This window comes from Pogona vitticeps, chromosome 1 (assembly GCF_051106095.1).
Source record: "Pogona vitticeps strain Pit_001003342236 chromosome 1, PviZW2.1, whole genome shotgun sequence".
Lineage (NCBI taxonomy): Eukaryota > Metazoa > Chordata > Lepidosauria > Squamata > Agamidae > Pogona > Pogona vitticeps.
Genome location: NC_135783.1, coordinates 151,139,570 through 151,157,641, shown reverse-complemented (window position 1 = coordinate 151,157,641; position 18,072 = coordinate 151,139,570). Strand labels below are relative to the sequence as shown.

The 18,072-nt window shown below is 39.1% G+C and overlaps 1 protein-coding gene across 14 annotated transcripts in view; it reads right to left on the bottom strand.

The window, feature by feature from the left end:
- Positions 1–8,788: 8,788 nt before the first annotated feature.
- PLCB4 (phospholipase C beta 4) overlaps positions 8,789–18,072 on the bottom strand; it is a 354,479-nt gene continuing 345,195 nt past the window's right edge. For 12 of the 14 annotated variants that reach the window (XM_073003183.2, XM_078388138.1, XM_073003175.2 and 9 more), the window contains 4 exons: positions 17,646–17,703; positions 16,476–16,562; positions 13,838–13,874; positions 8,789–10,920 (listed from right to left, as the gene is read on the bottom strand). In XM_073003183.2, coding sequence (XP_072859284.1) covers positions 10,844–10,920; positions 13,838–13,874; positions 16,476–16,562; positions 17,646–17,703 — 259 coding nt within the window. In that variant the 3' untranslated portion in view covers positions 8,789–10,843. The remainder of the gene's footprint in view (positions 10,921–13,837; positions 13,875–16,475; positions 16,563–17,645; positions 17,704–18,072) is intronic. The other 2 variants (XM_078388592.1, XM_078388632.1) reach the window with 1 other exon arrangement.

The following is an 18,072-nucleotide window of genomic DNA, read 5'->3' as shown; positions in this document are numbered from 1 at the left end:
TTATGTATAAGTATCTCTGAGAGTAAACCATATAAAAAATGAGACCTACGGTACATACAAGTAAATATATAAGGGATCAGGTCATCATGCTGCAGTCCTATGTACATTTAGGTAAAGAGTAAATTGCACTAAACAAAAGGATGCTTTCATCTTTGTTTATTTACTTCTAGGTACTCATGAAAAGGACTTTATTGTAAAAACATCAATGAGCCTATTTAGCTTCATCAGCAGAATAAACAGTGCTTTGATATTTATTAATTCCTGCCACTAGATGAAAGCAGCTGCTACCACAAGGATTAAAATTGTTCCACATATAAATGCACTAATGGAACCATCATTTAAAAAAGTTAGCTTGACAAAAATATTTTAAACATTAAATAAATTTAACACATACAAGTAGAATAAGGGAAGTTAAAGTCACAAAATAAGTGTTCAGATTTTTGAAATGCATGCTGAAATTAAGCTACTGGTTATATTGTTCAGTGCTGCAGACACTAACGTGAAGTTGCAGTTCATTGCTGTAGCGTACAGCTGCAGAAAAGCACCCCCTTCAAATTACATGAATTTTCAGGCTCATTGACTCCTTCTCTAAAAGTGTATTGGACTAGAATTAGTTACCACAGTGACAAAGGAGTCAAATTACCAATTAATTAAATCATTCTGCAGCATATAATCAACTCAGGTATTTGAAGGATCTATATCTTTCACTCTGTATGGAGAGGTTCCATTTTCTGAAAATAAGTAAATAAATAAATAATGATTCTGGTTTCCAAGTTATTGGAATTGTGAAACTGTCTTAAAATAGTGAGAGAAAACAGCTATGTGATATGACATCTGTGCACATAACAGTTAGATCGATTGATCAGTCAATCGATATATATAATGCACCAAATTTTTCAATTTCATAGGTACTAAAAAGCTGAAGAGATAACAAAATTTTGGCAATATTTCTGCATAATGGATTCATCACAATTTAAACTGAATTATTGAATGGAGGCACATCAAAGACTTGCTTGAAGACTAAAACATTCAAACCAGTACGGTCTAACAGGGAAAAGAGGAAACATCCTAATGACTGCAGTGTTCTCCATCAGAGGATATTCTGAATCTTTACAGTCTGATTATTTTTAGGGAGAGGTCTAAATAGATTAAAGTCATGCCAAGGTGTACCACAAATGGAACAAAAGGCAACGGAGTATGGAGAGCCACATCTGAGTACTGCTGACTTTTGGACTCCGTTGTGTGACTATTGAGCACAATAAAGACCATCTGTATGACGCTTTCAGCCAACCCAGAGTGGGAGCCAGTGATTCATCTACTCTCTGGAGCAATAGGCAAAACTAAGCAATTCTCTTTTGCCCTGATTTGAGAGATTAAACATGACAGTATTAAGGATTTTTTGGAGTGTTCCATTTTTCACACAAACTGTGTAGGTCCTTATCAGAATTACTTTCAAAGTTCTTTCAAATTCGGCACCATGATTAATTGCTTGTTTTCCTTTGTGAGAGTAGAGTGTTACATTCATGATCCCCACCACATTTGTCCTTACAGAAACCCTGGTGAACTGCGATGTGAAAATCACTCAGTGTCAGGCCAGAAACAAGTCCACAACTGGAAGACATAAATTCTTCACTAATTTGAACTTCTGAACATCACAGCAAGAGCTTCTCCCACCTTTGGGATTATGCAAATTAACTTGGCTTGTTTGGTGATTAGCCTTCACAAGATTTCCTTTGAAGCCTGATTTCACAAATACAGAACGATTGCCTCAATCACCTCAGCAACACTAATATGTTTTCAGCTCAAATTACAGGCTGTCTCTAATGTCTGCTTCTGACCTCAGTTTCATTGAGTTTCTCTGAATTCCTCCTACACCTTTTTTTCTGTGCCTCATTTGCCTCTGGTTGGAGGACTTTGTTTCTCCTTCTTTTCATATTTTGTCACTCTTGTTTCTCAATGTACACACTGTTCCCAATTTCCCCTTGTCTAAAGTGTGTATGAATAAAAAGACAAACTAGGACTTAAAAGGCCTGGGTTCAAATCCCCGTTCAGCCATGGAAACTCACTGGGGGAGTGCAGCAGGTAAAACCACTCCTTAAATATCTCACTTGAAAACTCTGTTAGAGTCGCTGTAAGCCAGTTTTGACTTGAAGGCACGTAGCAACAAAAAATGTGTCTGTGCACAGTTTCCAAATACAGTGGTGGCTCAATTTACGAATGTCCCAACATAAAACCATTTTAAGTTACGACCAGCTCCGGCTGCAAAATTTTGCTTCTACTTGTGACCAGAGCTTTGAGTTATGAACAGAAAAAGGCAGGGGAAAGGGGTGGGGAATTCAAATTGCTAACCATTGGTGGCAAAGAGGCTGCTTCTTTGTAGCTCTTTCTCCCCAGCAGTTAGAGAGTGCGTGATCGGAGGAGGCTTCAGACTGTCTGGGAAGGTGATGCTTTGTACTTTTTAAAAACTGTTCTGGGTGGGTTTTGCAGCATGGTTTAGGGCTGGGTGGTGGGCTTATGTTTCTATGCTGTGATGGGTCTTGCAGGGTTTGTTTGTTTTCTTTTTTCCCATTTCTAATGGGTCTTGCACTCTCTGTTTGCTTTTTGTTTTTGTTTTTCCTTGAATTTCCGATCTGTCTTGCACTCTCTGTTTGCTTTTTGGGGTTTTTTTTGTTTGCGATTCTGATGGGTCTTGCACTCTCTGTTTGGTTTTTGGTGATTTTTTTTTTTTTTTTTTTTTTTTTTTTTGCATTTCCAATGGGTCTTGCAGTATTTATTTGCCTTTCTGTTGTTTTTTCTCCTTCGGCCGGAATGAGTTAATCACGTTTCTGATGGGACTTGCAGTGGTTTTTTTGTTTGTTTGTTTGGGGGGGGTTGGGATTTTTTTTTCTTCGAACAGAACAAATTAATTGCATTTTAATGCCTTCCTATGGGAAATGGTGCTTCAGCTTATGAACATTTCGAGTTACGACTGGACTACAAATTAAACTCGTAAGCTGAGACACCACTGTATTTTAAATGGTCTTTATTTATCTGAATCAGTGTAGTGAAACAGAGGCACTGAGAGACTGCAAACAAATGCTAAGAAGAATGGGTTTGATCTCATCACAGATCTAAATAGAATTACAAACAGCTGCAGGCCTTAGATAAGTGTTCTTTCCATACCATTCTCATGGTAGAATAATGATGCTAGAAGTTGAGACTCAATCACTTATGAGGGGGAAAAACCCACATATCTAATGACAGTGCAAAGGGGGAAAAATATTGTATTACCCATGTTCTCTTGCTAGTCTTCTTGAGGACAGGGGATCAGTCCAGAACACCAGAGCAATAGAAAATGTCCAGACACTGAAGCATAAACCCTGGGGATGAGACCCACTTTCATTTTTTTAAAAAATTGCATTGCTTTCTGCTTATCTCTCATCCTTCCCCCCCCCTTTTCTCTTCTTTTTGCTTTTCCCACGCACTCCCATTACCTTTGAGATAAACTCCTTAGAGAACAAAAGAATACAATAGTCATATTTGTGATATGACATACTGTGTTTGGTTTCCTCCTCAGAACCACCACTCGATGACCAGCAGGGTAAGGAAAATGGGTGATAAGCCGGCAGAGGAGGGAGATGGGCAGATTTTTATCCCCCTACAGCCTCTCAAATCATTGGCAAAAGATATGGATTACCTTCATGACAAATCATAAAGGTAATCCATATCTCTTGTTAATGTATTCTTCTACATGGTCCTGTTATATACAACTAAACAGACTGGCCAGAGGAAGGAACTCCCTTTAAAAAGAGGAGGGATAGAGAGAGAATGGGAGAAGATGACGGACATTAATTTTATTTCTTTAAGAGATTTGGTGGTGTTAAATTTAGACTTTTAAAAAGCCGCCACAGGAAGTGTTCATAAGGCAATACACTACAGTGCTTGTAACACAAACGCAGAGAGCCACACAGAAAACCTGAGTGGATTGCAAACTATTGAGCCTTCTGTGCATAAATTGAATCATCCAAGGCATGGCATCACAGGGTTCATGGGGTCTTTTTTTCCATTCTGTTCAAGGTTATACTCCCCGCATCCACTTTCATCCTATGTGCTCAAACATCATACTGAAGACATGCATTTTCCTCTTTGAATGGAAGAAACTGTAAATCACGCACTGTGGGGGACTTTCAGGACAGGATTTGTTTCTAGAATAGTTCTTGGACCCATGGGAGGAATCCAAAAAAACCAGGAAACCCAACCAGCGGCTTCAGGTCTTCTCACAGTTAATAGCTGTTCGACTGCAATTGCCACAAAGGTTATTAGTTTCTATTGACTGAAAGCGCGCTGTGATTTACAATGCAATTTCCAAACTTGATGGGGTGGAACTGAAGTCTCCTGGCCTTGTCAGACATGGAAGATCAGGAAAAGAATGGACTTCTGGCCCCAGCCATGCCGCTCTTCAGTTCAGGGCAAAGCTGTGTTTCAGATTCCTAGCCAGTAGGATCTGCAAGATGATTTTTACCACTTAAAGAGTATTTGCCAGGATTGATTGTAGTAATAGAAGCTATCAGAGGGTTAACATGGAAATCATTATTATGGAATACTGAGTGTCCTCTGGGTGGTGGTGGAGGGGAGAGTAACATCAAGCAGCTGTGAAAAAGAAAGAACAAAGGCTTCTCATGGGAAAGAAAAATCATGTGATGTTGAGTAAATTCCAACTTATATGAATAAGGTGTAAAGTACCTGGTATAAAGTATTCAGGGGGCGAATACATTGGCCATTTACCCCACAATTTACATCAGGTGGGGCACAGAAGAATTTGAATTAGAACCTAGGGACTACATGATGGAAAGCTCAATATAGGGAAGACTGCTAGGGAATCTTTTTTTAAAAGAGGAATTCATCTAGTTTTTGTTCAACCAGTAGGAATTTGCTCCAATCAGGTTGACATTGTTTTTGCCCACTTTGTGTCCATGTGATCATCTGGTCTGATGCAAAGGGGGAACTCCCCTGAAATGAGTCCTGCCTGGAGTAGGGGGGTGGACTTGATGGCCTTGTAGGCCCCTTCCAACTTCACTTTTCTATGATTCTATGAGTCCCCCTTCTCTCCACACAGTGTCTTGTTTGTTTTAAGGTTTCAACTCAGCACTGGAACACTTAGAGCACTTAGGAGAACTAAATAAACAAAAAGAGAGATGTGGAAATTGCCAATGAGCATCTTGTTAGCACTTAAAGCATCTTGTGGTGTTGGAACTCCATGCAAGCCAAGGTCTCTACTTCTGTCTTCTTGACTCCTGCAAATTGTCATTGGGATATCTACAGCAATTCATCCAGGGAAACCTGATTTGATAAACTGTGAATACACAGCAGTTCAAACCATATTTTTACTGTGTAACCACACACTCTAAAGTGGTTTAACAGCACCTTTCTCTGGTGGCATTCTAGGATTTTACAGCTTGGCCAAGGTTACACAGGCTGGCTTGTCTCTTGGAATATACAGTGGGGAATCTTCCTACCCCTGGATATACCCGCAGAAGTGATGGGAACTCAATAAGACAACCCTTATGCAACACAATCAGGTAGGGACATGACAGGGGCAGTAGGAAAGGGTGAGCATCTCCTTCTGCTGAACAAAATGAAGCACAGAGGGAGGGGGAAAAATGTTTGGTGCTTCGTTTCATTTTGGCAAAACAGGAACCCCAAACTGTTTCATGAAAAAAACCTACAAAATGGCCTGATCTGTTGGGTTTTCTGGTTCATGGTTCAGTTCGTATCTATCTCTATTATTGATTCTAAATGGTGATAAAAGACTGTTGAACACAAGACCTTGGGGTTTGCCTCTGTAACACCCCCCACCCCCACATGAGTGCATTGTGGATTTTGTCAACCCTTCAGAGTTCAGAGCCTTATTTTATGAATGGGAATCTCAAAACAGAACAAGAAAGAACAACAGTCAATGCACAACTGTGGCAGGCCCGTGAAACAGATTTCCGGAGCGCACTAATTTTTATACTTGTCAGAACCTCTCTCCCAAAAAATCAGCTTCCTGTGCCATGTGCTCCTCTCAATCCACAGTGTTAAATGTGGCTACAGTGAGGGAAGCCGGAAAGGTAAAGACAAGGAGTCAGGCTTTCTTGGTAACAGCCCTCGCTTGGTGGAATAAGCTACCAGTTGAGGTGCACCAGGCTCCGTCCCTCCCAGTCTTCAAGAAATTACTCAAGGCAGAGTTATATAAGGCACCCTTAAGGACATCATTCACTCTCAAATGATGTAAATTTTAACATTTGAACCGAAGGATTTTGTAGACCACCACATTTGAGTCAGTTATATTGCCATTTTGATTATGTCACTACAGTATGTTTTTATGAGAATAAAGTGGGTGGGAGTTGTGAGGTTTTGTGTGAATTCACTAATTGGGCAGCATATGTAAATTCATTCATTCATTCACTCATTCATTCATTCATTCATTCATTCATTCATTCATTCATTCATTCATTTGAAACCTGCATAATACATGCATACTGTTCTGCTATGTTTGAAGCTGATCAGGAGCAAAAATTAGACAGAACCATAAAGGATTTTATTTATTAATGATGGATTCCCGGGAAAGAATGATAGACTAAAACAGCTCTCGAAAAGTGATGAATAATTTCGACCAGATGGCATCTGACATTTGCATGCATGTAGCAAAGTAATATTTGGGCAAAGCATGTATTAGCTTCTCTTTTAGACATCCCACCCATAATGTAGGACCACAGAAGGAAAATAATAATTAAAAAAAATTACGCATGTGAGAAACTGAATCCAGATTCACCTTCAGAAGGGGACAAGAAGGTGTCCATTTCTTATATCTGATATTCCTGCCAACCCCAGATTGTCAAAACAAGAGGAAAGGTTCACTGAAGGGTGTTTGTTTTTATGCATGTGTGCATCTCTCCTCCCAGCAATGAGACTTCTTTCAGGAAATCACACAAGTGTTTTTGTAAGTTTCCTGCACATTTTCTTTCTTTTCTTTTCCTTTCTTTCTGGAAGCAGGATCATTACAATTCCTGGGCAAATGGACATGCTCCCTGCACAGAATTTGCCCAGACGGGGCAAAGCACCACATTCAGGGAGCACCTGTCACATTTTTGGACCTTGCCCTCAGGGTAAGGCATGTTTCTGACCTCTAGGTTTCAAGGCCTCCGAGTTATGGCAGATAGACAGACAGACAGACAGACAGACAGACCTCTACTGTTATAGGTGATCTACTAAAAATCAAAGGCAACAATGTTTGAATAATAATCTGGCCAACAATCATTTTAATGCCAGGAGAAACTAAACTTCTGTGAAGACTGCTTGGAATTCTGAATCAGGTGCTAGGCCACTCCCTGGGATAGCAGACATAAGGAAAGAGAAAGAAATGCAAATCTTCTAGGACAACACTGAAAGAAAATTCCTGACATTTGTTGATCCTACTAACACTGATGCTACTGCTAGGGGTGTGAGACCTTTGGTATTTTGCTGTGAAATGTACTGTTCCAGCATGTAACTGGGCAACAGTCACATAACAAATAATGACAGTGACCTCACAATGGAAGCTGTAGATGATTGCTTGGGAATCCCACTATGCTCTAAGCCTGATCAGGAAAATGCCAGACATCCTTGCTGCTTTAAACAGCAGGACTGATGGTTCAAGCAAGGGAATTGATCCCTTCGGTCCCCATAAAAATCAAAAGGAACAAAGGATATGAAAGTAGAATGTGAAGATGGGCCAGCCAGTAAGTACTTGTTGACTGAGGGTTAAAGCCAGGGACACTGTGCTATTGTTACATGGAAGTTCTGTATTATTGTTGAAAGGCAATATTGACCATGTTCAGGAGGGGTTCCACTGATTCACAGCAAGCTGCTTTTTCCTTAACATAGAAACAAGTCACAGGTTAAATCTAAATTTATATGGGTAGAATATGACAGCATGTGGAGCTCACGGCACAAATTAGTAAGTTTGCTTCATGGCGCAACTTGAGTTTTCCCCTGGCTAATAGTTGACTGAGTTGGAGCACCTGGCTGTAGGGTCAAGGACAGGGAGTTCAATTCCCCAGTGTGGCTTGTAAGAGAAGAGGCAGCCTGTGTGGCTTTTGCTAACCTACATAGTTCCAGATAACCCCCAGAAGAAACATCAGATAAATCACTTCTTCTTCTTCTTCTTCTTCTTCTTCTTCTTCTCCGAATTGCAGAACTGGAAGGGACCCTGTGGAATATTGAGTCAAGCTTCTGTCAAGGAGGAACAGTGAGGATTGAACTCCCAACCTCTGACTCCACAAACAGGTACTTAAACCACTGGGCTATCCAGCAGCTATTTTCATTACTTCATAAACAGAAGACCTTGAGAAGCTGCAGTTGACTTGATGGCACTCCATTATTATTACTGGTCTATTTAAGAGTTTGAAAATAATAACCAGTGTGGTGTATTGGGTAGAGTAACAGATTGGGGCCCAAGAAAGTGGAGTTTGAATTGCCACTTGGCCATGGAAACTCATGGTGGAGTGGAATTATTAAAACCACTCCTTAAATATCTCACTCACCTTGAAAGCTCTATTTGGGTCTCCACAAAGTCAGTTCCAACTTGACAGCATCTCTCTCTCTCTCTCTCTCTCTCTCTCTCTCCCTCACACACACACACACACACACACACACACACATACACACGAGTCTGAAAATTCCACTTTAAAAAAATTCTAGAAACCTGGAAAAATCTAAGAGCCGTAAACCAATGCTCCAGTCAGTATTGATAAAAATCAAAAGCTATAAAACACGCAGATAATCCATATGTTTTTCTTTTCTTTTTATTTGAGAATCTGAAAGTTTTATCTTGAGACAGTTACATAATCATCTCTTTATTTAACGTCATTTATAGGAACATGTAGAATCAGTTTGTACAAGCGTGTACAACAACATGATTGGTACTGATTAAAATCAGTTGTCTGGTTTATTCTAAACTACCAGCATCCCACAGTCTCTTTTATGTTGGTAGCATGGACAATTCCAAGCAGAGGTCTGACATGCGTTGTTCTGCATTGCTAACTACAGCGGGCCTTGAAAACATGCACATTAATACTGTAGCAAATTGTCTGGATATCTAATAGACATAAAAAGGGTTATTCCTGATATGAAAGTCTGAAAATCTGCATATATTGTGTAAAATTAAGTTAACATTTTCCTTTTTCAACTAGAACTTGAAGTAGTAAGAATGCCCACATAATTCATATACACATTATACATATATATATATGTATATATATACTTATGTTTTGCTAATCAAATATTCTGTATAATACATCAACTCTGTACTTATTTAACAGTACAAGATTGACTGTGTGATCATACAATATTCACTGAAGTCAAAATTTGTGTTCGTATCACATGCAAATAGAATTTTGTTGACTACTGTCATCGATGTTGCCACGGAAATGTGATTTCCTACAATATTATGATCATATGTGTATAAATACTTTACATTTTCACAGTTACAAACTCCCTCCCGCCCAACCCAACAGCTTATTAAACAAATTTTGAGATACAATGAGCTGTAGTATTTGAGATTGGTAACAAAAAGCAACTGTTAAGTAGTATGTAAACATTTGTTAAAGTGCCCCGAATACAATGCTTTCGCCTTTTAAGTACATTTGGCACAATGACAACCTTCCCCCTTCACAATCCTTTGTGCAGCATTTTTTTTAATGCCAGTTCAGTCTAGACTACTCCCACCTGATCTAGCATTTGCTGCTTACACAATTCTGAATACAGAAATAATTTGCACAGCTTTTAAGCTGCTTGTTTATCTATGCTGTTGATAGATGGCAGTTTCCACAATACCGTATGTTCTCAATGCTCCAAGCGCCAGTCTGTGCATGGCCAAAATGGCACCATCCATGCACAAGAGGAAGGCGTGGTGAGGCGGCCTGTAGGGAGGCCCAAAATTTTGTAGAAGTACAAAAAAATATTCTCTTTGGAGGAAAACCTAATAAGACAACCCAATGAAGAATAAGCATACCTAGCCATAATGTTAAGCCTGTCTGGACGCTAGGTGGATTCTTCCCCCTCCCTCGCTCTACCGCCCCCCCCAAACAAACCCCTGAGGTTGGGGGAAAGGGAATGGCATAGAATAGCTGAAATCCCAAAACAACAGCACTTCACACTGAACCATTCTGATACAGATCTATTTCTGTAAGGTTGTCTTCACAACTATCGAACCAACCAACGAACTAAAAGAGGGCAAAAGATCATTTCCTTTTGGAAACTCAGTTACAGATGTTGGTACATTTTGTAAGAATTATGGCCAGTGTTAAATTTCATATGAAATTTAATAAGATTCTTGGGCCAGAATCTTGAGAGACTCTGCAAAGTTCCAGGACACCTGGCTGGCTTTTATAACACACGGAAGCCCAAGCAAAATATAATATAAATAGCAACACAATTTAAAAACAGAAGTGCAAACTATTGAAGGGGAAGAAAAAGAACATTGCTGTTCTAGATTGGACTGTAACCCTGTTAAAGACAAACAAGGCATTGAATGGTTTTTAATAGAATTGGACAGGACGTTAAAATCAATCAATCAATCAATCAATCAATCAATCAATCAATCAATCAATCTTTCTTTCAAAAATGGTATATTGTGACAAAAGGAAAATAAAATACAGCACAGTCCAAATGTTTTTGTTTAAAAAGAAGAAACAATGTTTTGTTTTGTTTGTTAATTTCCAAGCTGCTTGTCAATCATGCGTAGCTACACTTGACACGAAGCAGAAGAGAGCCAGCCTCCTACTCCTCAGTGAATGAGCATCGGGACTGCCACAAGGTGGAATGTCAGATGTCAGTCTTCACCTCACAGCTTTATACCACTGTTGCTGGCCTGCGATCCATCTCTGCCTCTAGCTTCACCATCTGCTGCATCTCCTTTGCCTGCAAACCAGGACAATGGTACAGTTAGTACGGCTGAAGACGAGGGAAGGAGAAAGAAAGAAAGAAAGAAAGAAAGAAAGAAAGAAAGAAAGAAAGAAAGAAAGAAAGAAAGAAAGAAAGAAAGAAAGAAAGAAGGGGGAAGAACATAAATTGAGACTTCCACTCTGAGCTATGATTTCTAACCAAATGGGAGTGTTGTTCACATAGGGGGCAAGTGTGCAAACCTCTTTTCAACATGCAGAGCTTTTGCTCAGTAACTGGAATCCTCTTTGTTTGCATTTGACATGGGCTATTCATATTTGAATCCTTGGAGATATGAATACAAACTGCAGCACCACAAGGGTCCATTTTTTCCCCCAGAACTGTCTGGACTACTCACTGTTCTCAGTGTAGTGCTTGGCTACATTATCATCATGCTAGTCATGGAAGGAGCCCAGCTGGCTTTTCCTTGTTCCCCCCGGTGCAGTCAACAACTTTGGAGCAGGGGAGGTGGGATGGGGAGCCTCCCCATTCAATTGATGACTGGGGAGGTGGAGAAGAGTCAGCTGGGCCCCTTCCATAATTGGCACAACGATGGAGTCAAGCGCCAGGCACCAGGCAGCAACTGGTGAGTAGAATGGATAATTTGGGGGGGGGGAGGTAATGGGCCCCCGTGGTGTTGTGATTAGCCAATGTTAAGTACATTTGGCACAAATAGCCCATGCCTAGTTTGCATGATAGCATAAGTCTCTACAACATGCTACTGAGCTGATGATGAGATTGTGCAAATTGTCATGTGACCAACTGCACAAAAGTGAACACACCAGAGACAGAGAGAGAGAGAGAGAGAGAGAGAGAGAGAAGAATTAAAAAAACACTGTGTGATTCTCCTAAACATGCAGATAAATAACCTTTTGGTCACTGTAACTCAGTGTATGCTTACTGGAGCTGCTGTGCATGCAAATAATTACTGAATGAATCAACAATCTATGAACACCAGAGAAATTCAATTCTCCACCCCGTACATACAAGTATAAAAAGTTACGTGGGGGTACTGTCAGCCAATGACTGAATTTCATAACTTAGCAGTCCAAGTGACACACACACACCACCCTGAATTAAACACCACTAAATTCATGCCCTTTAACATATCTCAAGCCAGAAGTTAATGCAAAAAAAATCATAAGTGGAAATATGGAAACATAATGCATGGATCAGCAAGTACAGCCTCTTTTGAAATGCTGACCTACGTTTTTTACTTCAACAGCTGGAATGCTCTAAATAAAAACCAGGCATCTCTGGATTGCCTCCCTCCAATTGCCTTTAAATGACTAGAGCAAAACCCTAGTGACTGTTTGATGGACTTCACTAGAATCACTTCTGGGCACCGGTTCTACTACATTTTCAAATCATCACATGTAACCATAACATTCAGCATTCCGGGTGCAAAGCTTTAACCATTTTTTTTCTTTTTTCTTTTTAGAGAGACACAAAATAGCCTTTTACATTTGCTAAGTGTATATTACTGGCATTCACTAAAATTATCAAACAGAAACATACATAATTTCAATTGATTTTTTTGTACAGATCTCTTAGAATAGCGATGGCATTTAATCAATGATTAAAACAGCAATCCAAAGAAATTATAACCATAAAAGAAAATCCAACTATGTGATCTTATTTCTACCTATTGTCTTTATGAAATCATATTAGATTCACAATTTATACTTTGGTTCTTACATGAAAGTTGTCCTGCCTATTAAGGGAAAAACGGGTTGAAACTATGGCATGTTCCATTTCTTGCTTTGCATCAGAAATTTAATAAAACAACTTGAGGGTCTAATTTTGCTACTTGAAAAGATTGGAGGTGGGTGGGTAGGTTCCATTTCACAGATTAATTTCATGTGTATCTATCTGCTTCCCTTGAGCAATGTATGTTCAGACTGTGGGAAGTAAAAGCAGACTGATAATCAGTTCTTACAGGTCCAAAGGTTTGTCAACAGCACCAATTACACATAAGGTAAACCTTCCTGTTTAATTTGTTTCAAATAAATGCTCACATCAAGTGTCTCCCAAATATATAAACAGCATGCTGTACTTATAGAAATCATTGCTTAATTTGATCTAAGGTACTTCTGAAGCAATGAAGCTATTTTGGGATATTGACACATCATGAAAAAGACAAATCACCGTGGGAGAAATGCTCTTTCACAGGTGCCGTAACATCTGTTGGCAAGTAGGACTTGAGATCTGCCACTCTTTGTCCCAATCTGAAAATGAAATCTTAACCTGCCCTCTCAGTCTCACGGCCCATTTGAAATCAGCAAATGTTCCAAAGATTAAAATGGACACGGAACTGCGAACTACATGCTATGCCTGTATTCAGTTTATGGACTGAGCTTAAAGCTGATCTACAACTCCCTGGCAAGGATCCTAGATAAGAATTAGTGGATATCTTACTAGGGGGAGGGGGGGGGAGAAAGAAATTCTCCCACTTTGACAAGGACCAGCAGAAAAAATAGATATCTCCTGAAACAGTACAAACTTGTTGCGACACAAAATTATGCACATTTATGGTCGGCATTCACCAGGTCAGATGCCTAAAGCCAAAACCAGTTGAGTTGTCCATTGTTCAAAAAACTGGGAGAACTATTACAATGTGAACACGATTGACCACATACTATGACGTACAAATGAACTGGGAAATGCCCTATCCATCTTCGGTGCAAAGGTGCCAACAACAGGTCCAACAAAAAAAAAACCTCTTAGAAATGCAAATGCTCTCTACATAAACATATATATTGTATACTGAGCCAGTTCCAAATCAAGATAAGTGGAATTCATCAGTCACTAGTTACATCTACAAGAAGTGTCTGAGTGATAAATTAGGCATGGAAGAACTGAATAGAGTACCTTGCTCAGTACATATTAATCCTACCTTGAGTTTGAGAGACTGCATGACAGGATTTCAAAAGCTGTTTGCACAAAAAATAGTAATGTCAACATTGAGTAATACAATAAGCAGGCAAACAAAATGAATGAAAGCGGAGATGAAAATGACACATGCAAGCAAAACAAATATATATGTGTGTTCATAACAACTAATGTCTATGTGCACTTTGTACATCCTCCACTTACATCAAGCAACAAAACTTACAAAATAGGGATTTTATTGTTGGAATTAATTAACAAGCCAACATGCAAATTAGTGTATGATCACCCGAGAGGATCATACACTAATTCGTTTACTAATATGTTGGGTAGTTAGACTGACCTGCCTCCTCTCTTTGACCAGTTGACTAAGATCCTTTCTTGGTGGGCAAAGGTAACACCTCTTCTGTCCTTCAATTGTTTTACTGCCTTTGTTTTAGTACCAGAACATTTTTGAGACAAGGCAGAGGGAGGATGCTCTCCTGAGCCCCTTCCTTATGTCCAACATATTTTTTTCTCGCAACCATGCAGTCTGAGAAAACCCACTTTTGCCTTTTATTATTTCAACCTTTTATTCATCCTTCTTCTTACCCTCTGAGACAGTTTGTTTACTATTGTGTATTTTACTACAACTTGTGCTTGAAACTTGCAAGTTTTCAGTGAGTAAAGATCTATTTTCATTTTATCTTAAAAGAAGTATCTGAGTAATTACTTAAGCTGGTCAAATGCTATGTGGTGTGTATATGCTTTCATTGGGGACTTGCTAATCAATTTTAACACCAAACATCGCTAGTGTTTCCGTAGGATAACCCTGTACACGTCTACCAAGAACTAAACCCAACCAACTTCAGAAACATGTTCGGGTAAGTGGGTACAGGGTTACATTGTTAAGAGTTTTGTGTGCATGAATGAACATGCTTACATTCATAGAAGTCAAATACAATGAAGTCAAATTAAATGCGAGAAAATGTATTTTAAAAATGACAACCTGAGCCACAAGTCTCAGTCAGTTTGTATTAATACTTAGTTAAATAAACTAAATTATTTCAGATTCGTATCAAATATAATGCTGACGTATAATGCAAACCACTTGAATCTCAGCCATTTTAAGGCAGGCATGCCAAAGGTTTGGTTTAGATATAATGGAAAACATCACATTTCTGCTATGTAAAGGAACTTGGCTGTGCATTGGGTTAACCCATCTCTCTAGTGAGTATCTAAGGAGGCAACTAAAAGCTCTCAATTGTGCCAATATTCAAGTAATAATTGTTTGTTTAAACCATGGTTAGTTGAACAAGCCAAGGTTCTCATTTGCAGTGGTTTCCCATTAGGGCTGGACCTAATTTTTCTATATCAAAAACCTTGGCAGCATTTAAAAAAAAACTTCTTGATGTTAAAACTAACGGTAGTAGCCACTCCTAAAAGACTCTATACATTCTTGCATGCTTAATTTTTATAGGGAAAACAGTTAACAGTTCTTGTTCCTCTGCCATTCAGATAAATGCAATTCAACCAATTGGCTTCTGGGGTACGACTGAGAGGCCTGTCTGAGACAAAAGCAGAGGCTCAGCATGTGTGAAGGGTGTCTGGTGTTTCCTGCTTTATTTGCTAACTTGGGTATATGGACATATTCCAGAAGCTGCTTTTGAAGATGGGGAACTGTCAACATGCCATTACATGGTAAACAGTGAGGGGTGAGCTATCGTCCAGAAAAGTTACAAAGCCTCTCTTGTATAGACAGGGCACAATCTTTATTTAGATTGTAGAGCCAGTTGATAACTACACAGCTGGAAATCTTAGGATGAAGTGTGTTTGTTCTCAGGACTAGTCACACATCACCTTGATGTGTAGATGATACATACTGTATCACACTCAGCCTCAAGTTCATGCAGCTCTCCTCTAACTATGTAAAGATTAAGTAAGGGTGAGTTTAGTTGTAGGAGACACATACTCAGTTATTCATCTTCATTCCCCACAATGGGGACCCGGAATGCATGGGCTTAAGACCTGGCATCTTGTCTCCCAGAATATGGATTGCTATGTGAACCAACTCTTTCTATTTTTTTTTAATTATTTTTAATTTCCAAAACAAAAACAAATACAAGAGTACAAGAATACAAAATACTCACTATTACAATCTAAACCACAGAGCACTCTTTCTAGCATCAAAACATCAATTCCGTCATTAGCTACTTTGACGAATTTGAGCAATGCAAAGTTCTATCTGCCTCTCTTATTTATTTGGACCTCCATAAATCATGAAAACACATGGTTGGCTCAGACACTTCCTCAACAGAAATGGCATGTGCTGTTTGATGGATAAAGGAAAACATGCCTCTTCCCTGATGGTGCCAGACTTCTCTAAATTCTGTGAATATCTGCATTAAAAATAATTCACTTAAAATACTTACAAATTAATTGCTCATTATTTGGTGGTTTACTTTGAGAGGATATTTCTAAAAATCCATCAGTCTGACAGAACTTGATCCTTGACCACTGGCTATGCTAACTGGGGCTAATACAAGTTGAAGTTCAACCATATCTTGAGACCACAGCTTCCCCTACCCCTTATTTAACTAATTAATTAGATAAAAATATTGTAACTCACACTTGTGCTTCTCATTTATGGCATCTGACATGATTACCTGTTCATTTTGCTTCTCCAGAATTTCTAGGTGCTCAAGCTGGACTTTTTTCAGCTGATCCATCTCTTTTGATTGCTTCATTGCCAGCTAGACATAAAATTAGAAACATGCAAAAATAAAATACAGAATTTTCTTAGTGGCTACCTAAATTGTTAAGAATAAGTAGATCTTCCCAGATGATGCTTCTGGCACAATTCTTCATGCCCCAAACAATGCAGAGAAAGAATCAAATGGCCAAAGAACTGCATTTCAAAATACAGTGGGCTGATTCAATTTTTAGTCTCCACAGCAATTACACTGGATCAGCTGGACCTATGTAAGTCTTGGCCATTCATTTACTGATTTAGTGGAGGTTGAGACTGACAGTTGGATTTCTTTCCTTGCTTTTCTATCTTCAAAGGCTTTGCAATTTAAATAAAAAAGATTTCTTGTGTCCTTTCCCTTTGAGAGGCAAAGCACACACACACAGAGCAAGTGCAGAAGAAGTATCTGGTAGTCAGGAAACCATACTGAGTGATTCAAATTCTTAATCTTAATTTAAGGCAATTCATGGAATCTGTATCTTGCCTATTTTTGTGCCAACCCCAGGCAGGCACCTTTGCAGAAAAAGAGGCAACTTTGTGCAACAGTAGGCTTTTGTTGTTGTTCAAAACATTGTTCTCCCCACTGTGGAAATTCTACCAAAGACATTTTTGCCTACTGTCCTGGAGGGAAAAATTTATCTGGAGATCTCAAAATGCCTCCTTTTGCATTACTAATGCTCATGTGCCAAAATTCAGCATAATGTTGTTAAATACACTTCAAATTACCCACATAGGCAACTGATACAAACAACAGGTTAGTATTAGACATATTGAGAATTAACTATTTGGTGGAAGAGCAGTCTACTTAAATGACAGGAGAAGCATTATTCCCTAAGTAAACTGGCTTCTAACATGATCACAGAATTCAGAGTATTAAAGTTTTGAGGCATTTACAAACCACTGTAGTCATCATGTGGAACACAGATAGCCTAAACACAAGCATTTCTGTGCTTCTACAAGCCCCAGCATAGCCTGTGGGGGGCGTTTAGGGGTTAAAAGTTGACACAACCCCAAAATAAGTCTTCTGTGATTGTCCATCTCTGACATAAATGTTTATTGTATCTGAGACAAAGAACACATCACTTACCCGCTTCCTTTCTTCCAAAAACTTCTTTGTGTTGCTGCTGTTCAGTTCTCTGACACGCCTATAAAAGACATTTCTGACAATGTAGTAGCTACTTGTTTTAAAGAATATGCTTATTAAATAAGATAGCTTAGAATTTGATGGTATCTGCAACAATCTGTTCAGGTACTGCAAATTGTAACATCAATTTTCCTCACAACAAGTCTAGTGACTCCATTTTAATGTTGGGGGACAGGACTGGCAAAACTTTCTGTCCCTCAAGCATTGAGAGGAAAACAGGCCAGTGAGAAATGACCATGTCATAGTCTCTGACAATCAGAGTGCTGCCATGTTGACTTTGATGGAACGAACAAAAAATAATAATAATGGAAAGAGGAAAGGAATGATATGGAGGTTGGAACGTTGAGGAGGAAACACTTAACATGGCAAT